Raw genomic sequence first — 17,846 nt, forward strand, 5'->3', positions numbered from 1 at the left:
TCCTGAATTGGACTCTTGAAGTTGCTCCAGTGAACAAAATAATTTCATACACAGTCCAATAAACATAGGGAATAAGTTACTGGAAGGGGAAATTGAAGCAAGGAATACTAATGATTGTAAGAGGAAACCTAGGTATGTGTTAGGAGATGCAAGACATAGAAAGGTGAAGATACAATTAGGGAAGGCAGAGTTTTGACCAACCAAGAGGGAGCAGGTGTTATTAGTCTGTTAGAACATTTTCTGTTTTAAAAATGTTTTGAATTCTTAAGTAATGAATTGGTCTTCTGGTATTCTTTGTCTGGAAAGTTTGTTACTTTGAAAAAACGTGTGCGTCTGGAAATTTTACATTTTGTTTGTAAATTGCTTTCCAAAGCACAGCATCTATCAGTTAACTCCTATGAAGATTATTTTGTGTATTTTGAGTACAAAGAATACAAGAATCTGATTTAATATATATATACATATATAAATCCCAGAACATTTCTGATACAACAAAGCAATGATGTTTTGGTAGTTGCTGTTATTCTTGAATCCTCTTTTTCTCACTGGTGCTCTTGTGCTCTTAGTAGCTAAATTCTGATGCTTTAATTTGACTTGCAACAGCATCTTATTTTAATGATTTGTCCATCACAGGAAGAAACCCACTACAGAGTCTTGTTCTGTAATATGTATGGAACAGTAGAAGAGATTATTGATGTTTAGTTTTGCTCAGTTGCATTGTATATAGTAAGCAATATGGATATAATTGTTATTTCTTTAAATTATTTTGATAGTGAATATGCAAACAGAAAATGTTGCTGAAACTGGTTTCAACTTCAAGCTATTTTAGTCTGTAGTTACATTGATGTAACAGAGAACAGAGTGAAGTTGATAATATCAATAAGTTCATCTCACCCTGTGGCAAAATTCTCCTTACAGATAAATTTACTTTCTGAGAGGTGTATGAGAAAAGAAGAGATGATGATGCACTGAATTAAGTATGATTAATTTGTCTGACCAAGCAGTAGGCAAAATCTGAGAATCAAATATGCATTTTCCCATCACTGTTTACATTTGGGCTGAGAGGTATTTGAGTTGGTTTCTGTTGTATAGTCTTCTGAGTCACTTGCAATTGCTATACTGTCTCATGGAGACAGGAATGCAGTTACATATATGACTTGGAGTTTTCTTCTTCAGTTTCAGTTACTTCAGGAAGGAAGAAAAATGCCATGAGGCCTATGTAATCTCCGTTGTCATTTAAATAATCCTTATCAACGTAATATCTGAGTTCCTCCTATTTAAGAAAATAAAATAACAATCTGTCATTTTTGTTAATATTTAAGGTACTGGTTTGTTTGGAGACAGATTATAATGTTATAATCTAATTGTCAAACAGAACATAGAATTTGGCCTGCTAATCATTGTGTCAACTCCAGTAGTTTTCTTGGAATGACAGCTGTAAGCTCTGTATCCATGAGTAAACTATTATGACCTTCTCAGTCAAAAAATATTTTTCTGTAAAAATCAGAATTGTGACAGCTTCTTGCCAGTAGTGCATATCCATAAGATAGGTCTCCGAGAGGCTTGTACTATGCACCTTGAGCTTCTAAGCAGTTTATATATGCTGGTGCATGGTACATCAATTCAGGTATGTATATTCTATAATGATGGAAAACTGTTCCTGGGTCTAATTTAATCTAGGTGTCTACCTTGACTGAAAGATTAAAAATAAATATGTTTTAATAAATATGATGCAGAGTAAGCAGTTAACTTTTATTTAGGCTTACCATGACAAAAACTTGTTTTTCTCAGATTACAGCTGTTGGTTTCAGATATAAGATATAAAGCAAAGATTTTCATGGCAGTTGTAATTATCCAAGGTAACATAACTGTATGTTGATTAAATTACATTTCTAGCATAGTAAGTTTACAAGATGGAAGAACAAAGCATTTTACTCTTGTACTGAAGGAATTCTTTGCAAAGTCTTAATAGAGCTTTAAAATGGGTATTCCACTGCAGATTTGATCAAAGTACAATTGATTATAAAATCATTGTGTGCATTGAACTGAATTATTGGAGGATGGAATTAACTTAGAGCAGGCCTTATTTCCATGATAATTAAAATGGAAAATCACTCATGGCTGAATTCATTTTAGTTTTACCCATAGTCCCTTAAGTGGTAAAAAGCATGAAAGTCAACAGGTACAACATTCTGTACTAAATACACACTTTATTCATCATTTCTGCCGCTGTGTGTCGGTTGCTCTCTGCTGTCTCTATTCTCTTAGCTAACCAAAACGTCCCATTTAATGGCTGTATAGCCATGTGCTTTAAGAGTCTATAAAGAATTGGGATGTCTGTCATAAATTACATGATATCCATTATATATAATTGATATTAGACTAGTGAATTGTGACCCTGGTTACATAGTGAAAGAGGAGTACTTGGGGTTAGAATCCTCTTGAAATAGTAATAGCCAAGTGTGAGCCTGCTCCAATGACAAGCTGCAGGACGCTGAGTTATTCTTGAACCGAGAAGGTTCAAAGTCTAAGGATATGGCAAACATGATGCCTGTGACTCTTCTCTGCCCACCAAGAACTCCAAATGCCTCTCCGTGTTCTCCCTCTCCCTGCTCCCTTCTTTTCCTCCTGTTTAGTGACTGTTACTTGAGCTGGCTGTGCATTGATAACCCCTTGTTCCAGGTAATTTTCTCTTCCTACCAGTAGCTGACCTGCAAGAATGATATAGCATCCACTGGCCACCAGGTGTGTTGATTTTAAGACATTTCTAGACCAGGGCTGATGAATTTCATGGAGGAAAATAGGCCATTGTAATCATCCTTGTTGACCTCGTGCTCCAGAATTTCATGTCTAGTTATCTAAATGTCAAGGTTTATAATGTGCAGCCAAGGTGGAGTAAAACTTCTGTAATTTTTGAATCCTGATTTGTGGTCCCAAAACATAATATAGTTTTTCACATCTTTGGATAGAATTTGCTGCATGTAAGCGGATTAGACACCTCTCTGTCTATCTCTACAGTCAAAATTATATCAGTGATGATGTGTGGAACCATTTTGTCCTAGTCATGGTAACGATTTTGCTCAGGTTTTCCCTGTGACTGTATGATTTCCAAACAAGCTCTACCTTCCTCAGTCTCTGTAAGTCTTCCTTCTCTTTCTTCTTTCCAAGTCTGTCTTCAAATCATTGTCTTCATGTGCACAGTCATCCTCATATCATATCAAAAGTATGGAGTGTCAGAAATATGATCAGAATGTATGGACGCTGGAAGTTGAAGGTGTGGGGAGAGAGGATTATTTATGTGGAAAAATAGTGAACGAAGTGCTAAGATTTCACAAGGAAACACTTGTGTATTTCCTCTACAAAGGTTAGCAAGAATGTTATTGAAATAACTTTATGTAAAAAATGTATTTCTGCTGCGGGGAGTTATGTCAAATTTGAAAGCCAAATTCAAATCTTAGAGCATGAAACAGAAAAGTTGTATTCCTGCTTCAAGTGTGAAGCTCAGTGCACTCGTAACTGTGGTGTCACTGGTGAAACGTCCGTAGCATTCATTTAATGTACATTGCAGATGCATACTTGGCACTGTGTTCCACTCAGTCTTGCGTGCATAAGATTTGATCTAAGTCACAGGTTTTTGTTCTTAACAGTTGTAATGGTGTTGCATTTGCTAGTCCGCTATTGATTCTTTGTGGAATGATAGTAAAAGAGAAATATGATCAAAATGATAATAAGGATAAAACGATTCACATAGATGATTCATTTGTCAATGTATGCTCTGCTACTATCAGCATCTGTTAGGTTATTCTTTGGGACAAGCTACCACATCAAGGAGTGCATAACCAATCTGGGCTTTGATATCTTACAACTGCCCTTTCAGTCCTTCTCACTGCTTCATGTGCAAATGTGTATACAAGGTTTATTGCTTGTGGTCCGGAAAAGCCTCATCTTAACTCCGTACGTGGAATTAACTTAATTCAGCTTAACTCCTTATATGAAATTCCTAAACTTGGTAGGAATCTTGTAACTTCCAGAGAACACATGAAGGCTTTCTTCTGAGGGCTTTCTTCTCTCGTTCTCTCCCTCTTTTTTTCTTTTTTTTTTTTCCTTGACTGAGGAATTGGACCAACCAAAGAAATCTGTCATGCTCAGGGCTGTCCACATTTTACTACCCAGAACAAAACTAGGATTCTGTGCAATTCTGTTACCCATCTACTACATGGCTAGAACTCTTGATAGTTAAATACATCAGCATGCTGATGAAATGCTCTCATTTAAGTAGCACTCATCGCAGCAGTTAATAGTCCATCAGACCAGCATAATACGAGTGTAGGAATACAACAAATAACGAAAGATGTGGCCATTCTGATTGGCCAGAATTGAACATCTGCTGCTCAGAGAAGAGGAATTTGCTTACAGTGCAATTATTGAGGAATAGCCCGGCATTAATTGTGCAAATCAAATTTTCCCAGCAGATCAGAGTACAAAAAAATGAATGCAAATGAAAAATAAGGGTCAGCTTGATGTGCTTTATAGCAATCGGGTTAAGACAATTCTTTCAGTATAATTATACGTAATGTGCTCTGGCTAGAACAATTTAATTAAGTGAATCTACGCTGTGAAAGAAAAAAAATAAGTGTGCTGGTTGACTAGAGCGCTCTTACGGAAAGCGATAACATGATACCATTAGGAAACTCAACAAGACAATCTACATCCATGCATTAAGAGAAACAGAAGTCTGAACATCTGTTTCCCGCTATTGAATTCACGAAAGGGGCTTCTCTGTGCAGGGAATAAGTGAATAAACAACAGTTGGAGAAGGTTATCTCTGACGTTTAACAAAATGTTGAAATGTCACAAAAATGAAATAAGGTGAGAAGGAAATAATGACTGCACTCAAGGTGTGCTAAGAGTTAGCTGGGGTTCAGCTGGGCAGACGAAGCCCAGACATACATGAACAAGCAAAACCTCTATCCATCACCCTTCTAGAAGTGTAATATAAGAATGATTAATTGAGGAACAGCATACAGTATTTGTTCAAAATGGACTGCAAGGTGGCACGGAATCGTTTGGGAGACATATGGAACAAAGCAGAGTTCCCAAGACACAAAGCTGAAATTCTGCTCCTTTAGCCAGAGGGGAAGAAGAAAAAAAAAGAAAAATTGAAACGTGACAATCAAAAGAGGTGCTCTTAAGTACTTAAAAGTTCCAGAAACAACTATCTGAATTAATGAAAAAGCGAGTTTTTACTTAGGTAGGATGACTTCCTTTCTCTCTCCCTCTCTCTCCTTTTTTCTTTTCCACAATCAAGAGTCTTGGAAACGGAGTAATAATAATAAAAGAGAAATGGACCCCGGCAGTGACTCGCTGCCAAGGGCTGTAATACAATATCTCAGCATTTCAAGGGTAAATCAGTGTCAACTGCCTTTGCCGTCCCTCTGAAAAAAAGTAAGTATTTAACTTCCGTTCAGGCTGCGCGGACTGCTGAAATATAGGAAATCGGGTTCTGAGGAGGGAAGAAAAAAAAAAAAAAAAAAGGAAAAAAAAAAATACGAAAAAGGCGGCTTTCCCCGAGAGAGGAAGGAGCCCGGGCGGAGCGGACAGGAGCATGAGGAGCGGCGGGCGGCTGCTGCCGGGCTGCGCAGGTCGGGGCACGGGGAGGGCTCCGGGGGGCTCCGGGGGCTGGGGGGAGCCGTGCCCGCCCCGCGGGGTCTCTGCCTCCACTCTGGTGCCCCGGGGGCGCTCCGGGAGCTTGGCCCCTGCCTCCGCGGTTAGAGAAAGGGGAGCGCCGCGGGAAGGTGAGCTGCGGGAGGGAGGGAAGGAAGGAGAGCGGCTGCTGCTGCTGCTGTTGCAGCCTCCTTCCCCGCGGCCAGCTGGGGGTTTAGGGGTCCTCCCCTCCCGCTCTCGGGGCTCCCGGGCTTGGCAAGCGGCTTGGGGGCGCGGCGGGGCTCGCCCGAAACCCCGCGGCCGGGGCTCGCTGCCGGGGCCGCCCCCGGGCACCCCGCGGCGGCCGCGCTTGGTCCTGCCCCCGAGGGGCAGAGCCGGGAGCGGCGCCGATGGCCAAGGCATTAGCTCAGCCGCGCCGCCGAGGGGCCCCGCCGAGGAACGATCGCAGCCCAGCGCCGAGCCGGGCTCCGCGGCGGGTGAGCGCGGGCGAGGGGTCGGGTCCCCCCCCCCGGGCTCTCGGGCTGCTGGGGAAGGGACGGGGACACGCGTCTGGCACGGTGGTGGAGCTGGGGGGAAGCGCATGGGAAGGGCTGCGGGAGCCGGCTGTGCCCGCCGCCTCCCTCGGGCTCCGGGGTCAGCTCTTAGGGCGACCCCAAAGCCTCGCCGGGAGGATGCTGCGGCAGCGGTGTGCCCCGCCGAGCCCCGTCTCTCCGGCGGGGGCACCAGGGCCGGCTCCCGGGGCACCGGGGAGGATGCGCCGCGGGCTCCCCGTGCAGCTCCTGCACGCCTGTGACGTGACTTGGAAATGAAAAGCAACCAACCCAGAGTCTGTCTGCGCTGCCGCGTGTGTTAAATCCCGACCGGTTGCTTCCCCGCGGGGTAGGTGCCGTGCCAGGTGTCGTGGGTTGGTGGCGGTTTTGTGGTGTGCGTTGCGATTTAATAGGAAAGGAGCCGGCGCTCCAGAATTGATATCGTGGGGTTCCATAGGCCACCTGATCGCCACTGGAGTGCGGTACCCTGGTTGGAACCACAGCCAACCCAAACCGTGAAGGAAGTGAGGTGAAGAAGACTCAGTGCTGTCCCCAAGCTCGCAGCTCTCACTGACTCACTTGGTTCCTTTATTTTTCTTTTTGCCCGTGGTCTTATTTCAAGCAGCATGCTTACTGCCTGAAGTACCTTTCTCGCTCCACTTGAAACCTCTCGGTGGAAGCCTGACACTAATTTCAGGACACAACGGGGAAATGGACCTTCATAATTAAATGCAATGTAGATGAGCGTTGGTTTGTAACTCCGTCTGCATAGTGTGCCTGTAGCAAGAGATGCGCTTCCACTCCCTGTGAGATGTGCTTATGCCAGGTGTGTGTGTATGTACCTGTCTGGAAATACTTCCTTTTCTAGTTGAGATCTCAGGTGGAGATGGAAACTTCTTTTGTACTAATTTTTAATGGCTATTTTGCTTAGATAAGCAGAAAAACATGTGGTAAGAGCCAGGCAAAGAGAAGTCAACTTGAAAGTTTTTGGACTGTGTTACAACCAGCTTGGTTTCCAGAAGTTGTAATTTTATGAGCAGGGAGATATTGAACATTCCTCAGGTTTTGTTTTGGTCTATGTGAGAAGGACTCGTTGCTTTCCTTTTGGAAGAGGAGACGTTATCAAGGCAACAAAATTGTTTCTACCAGGCATAGTCCTGGAAATGTCTAGGCTTTCAATGATTAGCTCAGATTTTTGTGTGGTTAACTTCATTTTGGTCTGGCCTCAGACCAAGGGCCTTACAGGTCTAAAGTATCAGCGCGCTGCTTCTGCCAGGTTCTGCATCCTCCGCGCCGAGCGCTGCGCGCGTTTGTAGCGAGTATATTCATAAAGGAAAGGACAAAGGCTTCTTGTGATTAAAGTTTACTTTATCAGTGTAGATCACATTTTGATGTAAGCCCTTAAAAATTCTAATTGATTAATGAGTTTCAGATGGTGGTTCCCCTCCGGTGCCCCTCCCCCCGAACACGTACAGTATGCTCCAAGTCAATCTGGGAAAGCTCCAGAAACTTTGGGCTAAATTGGTTGTGGTATAGTTTATAAGGATAATAAAATAACTAGAAAAATTGAATTTCCTTTTAAAAATACGCTTGCTGCATCTGTGAGCCTATGTTTTATCTTCTTGTTTATGGTACTGAGAAAACTAAGATTACATATATACACATTTAAGATGATGCAGATAAGAACGACCTGTCATGCCTTACAGAAGGGAAGGCTCTGTACTAGCTTTTGAAGAGGAGCTATGAGAGGTAGTGGCAGAATCATAACTTTAAAAGTGACTGTGTTTGTTTTTACACATGTAGAATGACAGAAGGAAAGAGATAACTGTTCTGCACTAAGCTGAAAACTGCAGGTGACAAAAATTGCCTGTTTCACATTGACCAGTGAGTGATGGGTCTCTGCTCATAGTCCTATGGCTTCGTTTAGTCTATTTGAAGTATTTCAAGTAGGGGAGCTTTCACAACTTGACTTCAAGTTATACCACTGTCTAGCAGATCTCACCATTAAGAAGTTTCCTGACACCAAAAACATAAATTACAGAAGTTGTTAGTTACCCTGTGGCTTTCTAAGGAAGGCATTCACATCTTCTCCCCCCACCCTCAGCTTCTGCATACACAAGTGTGTGCACACATATGTATATGGTTGAGGATGTGGAAAAAAACAAAAAGCAGTCTTTAGTTTGTGGATTTATATTATTCTGTCCAAATCTGAAAAATATGTCAACACCAAGGTAGGAAGATAAAAATCAGTGAGCGTGCTTATGCTTAGGCATGCTGTATGTGTGAGTGGCACTTGCTGCTGAGACAGGGGCGACTGCAAGTATGAATCCCACTTTGTGGGCAGCATCACTTCTGCTTACACAAAAGTGTGTTTTGTTGCTGCAACTTTATTTATGAATGTGGGATCTTTTATTTAAGCTTCTTTTGCACCCAGCTTACAGTAAGCGACTGCTTCACACAGTCCACTTAAACTCTAGTACAGTTTCAAAATTTCTGTTCTTTTCCATCTGCTTGAGGTGATTAGGACTAGCAGGGAGATCCAGCAGAGACCCTTGCCAGATACTCATGAGCTCTGTTCTGGCTTTTGATCCTCTGTCTCCTCTCTTTCCAGGATGGCTGCTTTCCAATAGCATTACCTTCTCTCTAAGACAGCAGGAGATTGTCTGCAGTTATAGCCGATACCCCTCTGTCAAAGCCAATGCGCAGTCTAGCGTTCAAGTTCCAGTTCCTTCAGAGAAAACTATTGCTGCTCTCGTCTAAGCTGCTGTCTGCTCTCTCTACCACTGACAGTGAAGCTATTGCACGGTTGAATGCATGGTATTTTCTCTTCTATGACTAGATAGCTAACACGCTTCCTCCTACCATAGTAGGGGAAACATCATTTCACAAGCTTAAAGCCTAAGTATTTACTTCTGTGAAAGCTTGAGGAAATTGCCTTGGACACTGGGTTCCAAGACTGAGTTATGCCATCTTCTGTTCCAGCTTTGTAGAGTGAGTAGGCCACTGAACTGGCATGTGCACAAATCTTCACTCCTGGCTAATTCTGTTCTGGCTGCCAACTGAAAGGAGCCAGTCCAATGTCCTGCCTGCTAGGCTAGAGAGCCCGAACACATCCCTGTTGTACACTCAAGCAACAGGTCTGTGATGCAGCTTAGATCAAGCTGGTGTAGTACAAAGGATACATCATACAGGACCTTTGCATAAGAGATGATCTGATAGATCTCAACACGTTTCTGTATTTGCTTTAGAATTTTTTCCTTCCTATCCAATTTTAACATCTTTTTATACTTTCCTAACTGAATACAAAGAAAAAGACTTGTTTTGCTAGATATTTCATTTCTATACTAGTTCTTAAAACAAAGTATAAAGAGGAAGTGACTCAGAAAGACTTTGTCCCTGACCCGGCAGGACAGTATCATGCAGCAAGTAAAAAGGAGTGGTTCAATCCTCCTTTTGTTTACTGAGACCTAAATGCACGTGTCGTAATTAGGGACAAGGCTGAAGCAACAGCGAAACTCATCTAACAGAGAGCACTGCAAAGCCAGCAGGTTCTCTGTATAAACCATTATGTATATGTGCTAGGTGGGTAGTTGGGAGTAACAAGTTACTGATTTGCCTGATGAATTCACAGGCTGGAGCATGTGTATTTTTTCATATGTGCATATATATGCATGCACCTACACTTGTACATGCTTCTTACAATGCAGAGTAAACAATCTTTTCATTCTTATAATGCTCCAATTTGTTAGAAGAGTAGTGTTATGAAAACTTGCTCGTAAAGGAAGGTGGTTGGAATCAGAAATGGAATTGAATCCAGGGATATGCAACTGTGGGCACTTAATTGTGTGGCCAGTCTTACTTTCTGGATTAAACAATTTTTGACTCCTGTGTGTTTTAAATACAGAGTGCATTATTCTTGAATCTTTTTATTCTACTGGTTAACCCCAACAAAAGCCAGTGGAATTACAGAAGATTACTTGTTTGATTCTCTTTGCTTTCATCTGATGATCACTAACAACAATCAGCAGATAGTGTAAGTTACACTGCTGGCAAAATACAAGCAGAGAGCTACAATACACAGAAAACTAAATGTACTACTGTAAAGCAAAATAAAAACTTCACTGTTTAGTAGAAGCAAGCAGAGAGAAATATAACCTTTCAGTGTGTTCAATCTGTTACAAGACACTGGGTGTACTGTAAACTATCCCACATAGAATTCTTCAGCTAGACAATAGGTCTGAGAATTTGAGATGTTTTCTTCTTATTGACAGAGGTTGGAAAAAAAAAAAAAAAAAAAGGAAAAAGAAAGAAAAAGGCTGTGCTGCATAAATATGACCTGTAACAAAACAGAATGAAAAGTAGTTTAAGACCTTTCCTACTTTGCCTTCAGAATAGGGGGAAGAAATTGCTTTTTGAGGAGCAAAGCATTTAGAGGTAAGTTTTAAAAATACTTAGGCATATCTCATGTCAGCTTCAACAGTTCATAGAAAAGTGTAACATACAAAATGAGATATTTGACATGTTTGTGTTGGCTAGTTTTAAAGAACTGTATATATGTTGATTTGATGTTGCTGTTAGGAAGTAGTGAGATAGGGAAAAACAATATTTTTTGGCTACTTTGTTCATACCTTGTGTCTGCCAAAAGGAAAGGATGAAATAGTTGTTGGAGCCAAAGCAGATTGCCTCCTCAGCTGTAGCCATGTATCCTTGAATGCTACTGTTTACCTCTGTGGCAAGTTAGGTAATCTCTCTTACTGATACTGTCAATGCTATATTGTCATGACAGTTTTCGCTGCCTCACCAAAAAGTAAATATCTTAATACGTCTTAAAGCAGTGAGATGATGGTGTAGAATCATAGAATTCTTTGGAAGAATTCTAGAAGCATTCTTTAGAATGCTTTGGGTTTCAAGGGATCAGAAAGACCACCTGGTTCCAACCCCCTTCCATGGGCAGGGACACCTCCCACCAGCTCAGGTTGCCCAAAGCCCTATCCAACCTGGCCTTGAACACCTCCAGGGATGGGGCAGCCACAGCTTCTCTGGGCAGCCTGTGCAAGTGCCTCACTGCTCTGAGAGTGAAGAATTTCTTTGTAACATCTAACCTAACATACCCTTAGTTTAAAGCCATTCTTCCTTCTCCTGTTGCTAAGCTTCCTGATAAAGAGTCTCTCCCCATCTTTCTTGTAGGCCCCTTTTAAGTACTGGTAGGTTACTGTAAGGTCTCCCCAGAATGTTTTCTTTTCTAGGCTGAAGTGTAGGTACTTCACTGATGGAGTGTAGGTGCTTCAGTACTGAAATATTGTGGAGGCTTGAGTTAAACTTAGAGGTTCAGTAGCAGTCAGTGTTCACATAAAGAATATTTAGGAGTTTATAGCTTCTGTCACAATTTGATAGCTGTACCACAGCTGTCTCTTGTAGAATTTGTGATAGGAGCTACAGGTGCTACAGGAGTAATTGTGCTCTGTTCCTTGAAGGCTGATTTTTATTTTAAACATCTGAGGTAGGACTTTCTTGCTTTGATTCTAGCAAGGAAATATTTTACTGAGGTGTAGTGCAGGCTTGCAGAGAAGTGGCAGTGGTGGGGAAGTAGTGGGGAAGAAGAAGAAATCTTCTCCGACATGAACTTAAACTTAGAGATAAAGTTGGATTCTACATGGTTCATCTGCGATTCTTCAGGGTTCTTTTCTGTGGAGAGTTTTCATAAGTACTGACTTTCTCTTTCTGCTGTCTGAACTTTATATGTCAGCTCTGCAAATTAACCCATATCCTTTCAGTAACTATGGTTAATTCAGGGCTACTATTTCAAGCAGACCTAATCCCAGTGTAGAGATGACCAAATCATTCAGTTTATAGCTCTTCTTGTCTTTCTTCATCTTTCCAACTTGTCCCATTCCGTGACCCTGTGTCCTGTTAAAACCACCTTAAACTCAGAGCACCATTCTTGTTCTGGATCTTGGCTCTTCTTACTAGTAAGGTTATTACCAGACTCAAATACCTATTTATCCTCCAAAGTCAGAGCTCTTTATTCTCCCATTTTCCTTCCTGCACTGAGGCCCAAGTTTCCTGAATTTCATTCAGCCTGGTTGCTGAGTTTTGTAAGACAAGAGAGGTCAGTATGAAGTGTATTTCGAGATTTTAGGCCTGAACTCAAATAACATCTCAGATCTGTCAATTCTGTGTTCTGCGTTTCCCCAGAGAACAAACTGAAGCATAAACAGACTGCAGCACTTGTTTCACAGACCGACAGGGAAACCCAAATTATCTCTGTGTAGCTGGTCCAGGAGACTTCACTCCCTTTTTTCTGTTCTTTAAACAAAGAAGCAGTAACAACAATTACAAAAAAAAAACAACAACTTTTCCACTTTAGAATTAGTCCTGCCTTGTTGGTGGAAGCCAACTACAGCATTCAGGCCATCTGTGAGGCATATTATAATGGTGGTTATCAATTAACTCCACATTTCACATACAAGGTCTTAGGAGTGAAAATGTAGGTGCAGCTTTCTTGAGGTGAAAGGACAGGGTTTTGTCTCCCTGGTTTTGCTGTTAGCACACCCCAGCTGTGTGCCATCTAATGGGTGCCCCATGAAATGTCTGTGTGCATCCTTGAAATATTAAAGAGCAGCGTACATGTAGTGTAGGTTGGAAGGGACATCCAAGGGTCATCGAGTCCAACCATCTCCTCAAAGCCTTTATGAAATTATTTCGAGTGACGAGGTGCAATGTGTAGTTTTTTCCTGTAGAACAATGGTACTTCTAAGTCCTGGATATGTGTTTTTCAGTATATTTATCAAAAGAAACAAATTGTAGGACTTTGTTTCCGAAATATTCAGCTACAGTGTATAACTGGGAAATAGATGAAAAAGATGCATTTTTCTTGTGTTTTATTTGTGTATTGTATATGAAACAAACTTTTTTTTTTTTTTTTTTTTTTTTTTTAATTATTTTAACTGGTGCAATTTCCAAGACAATTAAAGAGAGCAAACTAGTTTCTATTCTGCTTCTCACCTCATCAGTGGAGTTGATAGGCTCCAGAAATCATTCACAAATTATTTTAAAACTACTTTTTGTCTGCAAAGAAAGTAACAAGTACATGTATTTATCCCTGATTTTTCCCACATACTCTTTGAAGACAAGTGGTGTTAGTTTTCCGTCTTGCTTCCATTTCCATCTGTCCAAAGAGAAGCAGTGATTTGAAGCATCAATTGTGTGGTTCCAAGTCACTTCAAACAACTTTAAATACATTGTCATTACAAGTCCGAAGCTGTTCGCATCATTTAGTTAGAAGGAATCCATTTTGTGAGTGACATTCCTGATAACTTTTTGCACAGTCAACTGCCTAATTCTTTTTTTTTTTTTTTTTTTTTTTCCCCTTGAACAAAATGAACAGGTATAACTTGAATGTAATCAACCAGAAAAACACAAGTTCAGGCTGATGTTTGTAACAAGTCAGTTTACAGAACAGAGCTGTGCTTCGTTTACATTTTTAGTCTATCTTAAAATGCTTGGCTTCCAAAGGAATTTTGATACTTAAGGATTTTTCTTGTTAGAAAACTATCAAATATAATGATAATTCAGAAATAGGTATTTGTATGCAGGAATACAAGCTTTATTGCCATCTCTGTCTCCTTCTCCCTCCCCCCCCCCCCCAGGCCCTCCCACCTACCTCCCAGCTGAAAACCGGCTGATTTCAGTGAGAGGTAGAGTCATAGTCAAAGCTGTGTCCAACTACTTCAAGGGCAACTAAAGTTTCAGGGTTTAGAGTGGGAGGTTGGGTGCTCTCATCAAGAGCTACGCAGAAGCTTTTGTGAACAAGAAGTTTAGTTACCCAGGGTATGGTTTAAAAATGCTGGAGTATTTTAATGTAAATGTTAAAATATCCCAAATAGCTTTTCATGTATTTGGAAATGCAGGTTACAGCACAGTTTTATGGAAATGCAATTACTTTTTACATTCAGTAAACATTTTCCTTTTGGCAAAGAATTTATTTTAAGTATTCTTGCTATTCCAGACCACAGTGGAATAGTATAACAAATTGGACTTTTTTTTTTTAAGTCACTATTACCTCTTACCTGACTTGAAAGGTATGCAGTGCACAGAAAGAAACAGTGTTTGCAATGCTTCATAAGCTGAAGTCAGCTGCCACATATAACCACAGTTAGCACGGGTCACCTGGGACAACAGGCAAAGAACAATTTCTTAGGACTTTTACCCCCTAGCCCATTAATAATCTTTCAACCTCCATAAGGCCTTGTTGGTGCAACCAGGTTTTCAGTAGGCTACTGCCTGCCAGGCAAGAAAGCATCCCAGTCATTGCTGCAAGCATTAGGGTTCAGGTCTGATTTTCTTTTCAGGAAAAAAAAATAACCTTCTTTCTTAGCACACGAATGCCACAGATGGGAGAATTAGTCCTTCAGGAACAGGGATATAGGTCCTGTGGGCCTAACATCCCTGGCCACTGCAGGAGTCTGAACACTTGACTAATATTTAACACATGACGTATTGTCTTACCTGAAACGAAAGTTTCCAGAAGTTGTCACTGAAGCAGAGGAGTCTTTGTGCAAATGGTGGAAGTGGGAAGTGTGGGTGATCAGCACTGGCTGTCATGCTGCTTTCTGAAGAAACAATGTTATTCAGTAAATCCACGTGGTGTTTTTTCTTTGGTTATTCTAAAGCTGCGGAATACGTGGATCCCACCTGGTAACTGCATTTGTTAATTGTTAGTAAGTTTGCTGCGGTAGCGTAACTCAGTTGTTCACATGTTTTTTTTGGGTCTGGTCCAACAATCTTTGAAGCTTTCCATTTGTTTTGAATGGATATTGGATCAGGCACCGTAGTGAGTTGTGTGAAATGTTTATTTTCATTTGATTTTAATCATTCCTTGCAGAATATTTGGTTTTGTGATGGCAACGTGTAGCTTGGTGAGTACAAATGAAGTAGACGTTTATCTATGTGATTTAATCAGTGGCAACGCGAGCCATTAACAAAACAAGACTTCAGTTGAAGTGTTCATGTGTTAGATCCCCATCTGTTTGTCTGACATCTGATTTCTTACAATCATAGCTAACATTGTTGTCTACTACAATTCTAAAAAGAGAACCTGTCAAAGTTTATTTGGTATAATGGATTTTTTTTTTCTTCTTGACAATCCAACAGGTACAACAAGTGGATAAGCAATGTGCACTGCTCTGAGCCCGAAGGCACGTGGGCCTGGCCTCTCTGATATGCATCAGTACAGTCAGTGGCTTGCCAGTAGGCATGAGGCCAACTTGTTGCCGATGAAAGAGGATTTGGCCCTGTGGCTCACAAACCTACTGGGTAAGATACAATAAGAGTAATGTAATCACTGGGCAGTAAGAGAACTCTATGCGCTCTCAGCTGAAAATGCAGATCTTCAGACATCTTTGCATTTCAGAAATCAAGGTGGTTTTGATTAGCTAGCTATCTTCACCTTCTGCACTTGTTAGCATGGTCAGAAAAGCTAATAAGTAGTCGGAGAAACACTCCACAGTGTTTCTGACAGCAGCATGATTGAACTCTTACTCCCTCCATGTTTGTTCTTCCTCAAATTTCCCTTTCAATTTTCCTTTGCATGTGCTTTCTGCATCAATACTATTAAGCTGGACAGTGCTACTTACTACCATCAAGTGTATCTTATAATTTTATGGGGAGACCTTGTACAAACTATAGGTGTATTGGATGTCTTGAATGGAAGAACCTGTTAAATAGTTCTTTGCTGACCAAGTAGTCTAGTGATTGATAATTACTGCCCAGTGCAATGTGTGCAAAGTCTTCCAGAAGCTTCTGTGTAGAGGAGCTTGACCCCAGGTTATGGCTGGGACCTGGGGAGTTACTGGTTCTGGCTCTGCCTCCTGCTGTGTGAAGCAGAAGCATATTGCTCATGAATATACAGGGAATACATCAGGGAAATAGCTGATTTTTGTAATAAATTGCTTATCCTCAAGATGACAGTAAGAGAAACACAGCAACAGTTCCTCCCCTTGTTCAAAAATCAGGCAATACTGTTTTAGATGAGGTGTTTACCTGAAAACCTTGCTCATCTTATTTTGGAGGAAAATTTGGATGAGCTTTTTTAAATTGGGGATTTTCTGTGTGAGTCTCCTCTGGTGACAATATAGGCAATGTATTGTCTTGGCAGCTGCTGTAGCTGTACCCTTTCAGTGATATCCTACAATAACAAAGTGCCTTTCCTCTGCATGTTCTGCATTGCTGCAGTTTGTCTTTTTTGAGAGGAAGGGCAATACTGCTATGCTCTGAGAAGCATAGTAGAAAAATTAGGTGTCAGCAGAATGTACTCAGGACCACAATATTTTGTAGATAGTTGATAACTATTTTAGAGTTGGAATAGTTATGAACTCAAAACTGTAAAATTGGCACCTTAAATCACATCTTAGTGTGGTACTTCCATTTAAATTAATGAGTTTCAAATATTAAGTTGGTTAGGCAATGCCAGAGCAAAATCTAGAAATCCTGCCTTTTCGTTCCAATTACCACAAGACAGCAATCCAAAGGACTGCTTTTTGAATCAGTAGAAGCACGTTCTATCAAGGATTTAATGTATTGTTGAAATGTTTTAAACAATGAAGTTATAGTGAGCCACGCGAAAACAAATAGAAGTTTGTTAGCAGTTCCTAATAGAGCTTTTCCAGTGACAAGTTTAGGAATGAGGTCACTTTTTTTTAGTAGGAAAGTAGCAACCAGCAGGAGGCTCTGAAATGCCAACTGTAATTAAAAATCTGATTTTTCATATGGACACCAAACTCTGCACTGTATAACTAAATGGGCTCAGCCTTCTTTTAATTAAGCAGCATACACAGTTCATTTGCTTAATGCATTCCCCTACACCTTTTCACATCCAAGCTTTTTTTTTCTCAGAGATTGTTTTGAAGAACTAAGTTACAGTGATTTGTTCAAGTGCTTTGAATTCCTATGTAGACGTTGTTATTCAAATTAATAATTAAGTTAAAATTCACACTGAAAATAAATTAAGTGTAACTAAATTAAAGTAATTATATTCATGTAAAGATATTCACCCAGAATTCAAATTTGGTTTAATTACTATATAATTGTGGTTAACTTTCATGAGAGGAAGGACAAATGCACATATTGCTGTAGGATAAAATGTTCTGTATACTCATGCCCTAGTTTGGTATATGCTTTAACTTGTGTCATCTACATTTAAGTATCTTTATGTCACTTTATTATTAAAATGTCAGCACAATATGACTGCCCGGTTTATACTATAGTAAAAATTAGGATGTACTTAAATTAATTTTTGTCATGTTTGTTCACATTTTGTTTCATAATATTTTGTTCATTCATTTGTACTATGGATCAACAAGGACAAGTAATCTTTTCAAATAAATGTAGAATTTTTCAAAAATATTACAAAGTAATTTAGTAAAGAAGAGGGACGAACCTCTTAGATGTACTTTGATCAACTGACGGCATTTTTGGCATTCTGTGGAGCAGCAAATACGTCCTACACAGTGTACGTGGCAGTTAATTTTGCACCAGCGAAGCCTTGTGTGGGTTCAAAATTGCAAACTGGAAAAGATGAAAAGAATATTGACCTTTATAATACGAATTACATAAAAATTAGACATCACAGCTAGAATTTGACCTTATATGAGG

The 17,846-nt window shown here is 40.5% G+C and overlaps 1 protein-coding gene across 1 annotated transcript in view; it reads left to right on the forward strand.

The window, feature by feature from the left end:
* Positions 1-6,071: 6,071 nt before the first annotated feature.
* Positions 6,072-17,846, forward strand: part of GAS2 (growth arrest specific 2) — a gene marked incomplete at its 3' end in the record, with an annotated part of 88,037 nt that continues 76,262 nt past the window's right edge. The window contains exons 1-2 of the mRNA XM_082760824.1: positions 6,072-6,140; positions 15,348-15,509. Coding sequence (XP_082616950.1) covers positions 15,368-15,509 — 142 coding nt within the window. The 5' untranslated portion in view covers positions 6,072-6,140; positions 15,348-15,367. The remainder of the gene's footprint in view (positions 6,141-15,347; positions 15,510-17,846) is intronic.

The sequence above is a fragment of the Aythya marila genome, assembly GCF_965140915.1.
Source record: "Aythya marila genome assembly, chromosome: 5".
In the NCBI taxonomy this organism is placed as follows: domain Eukaryota; kingdom Metazoa; phylum Chordata; class Aves; order Anseriformes; family Anatidae; genus Aythya; species Aythya marila.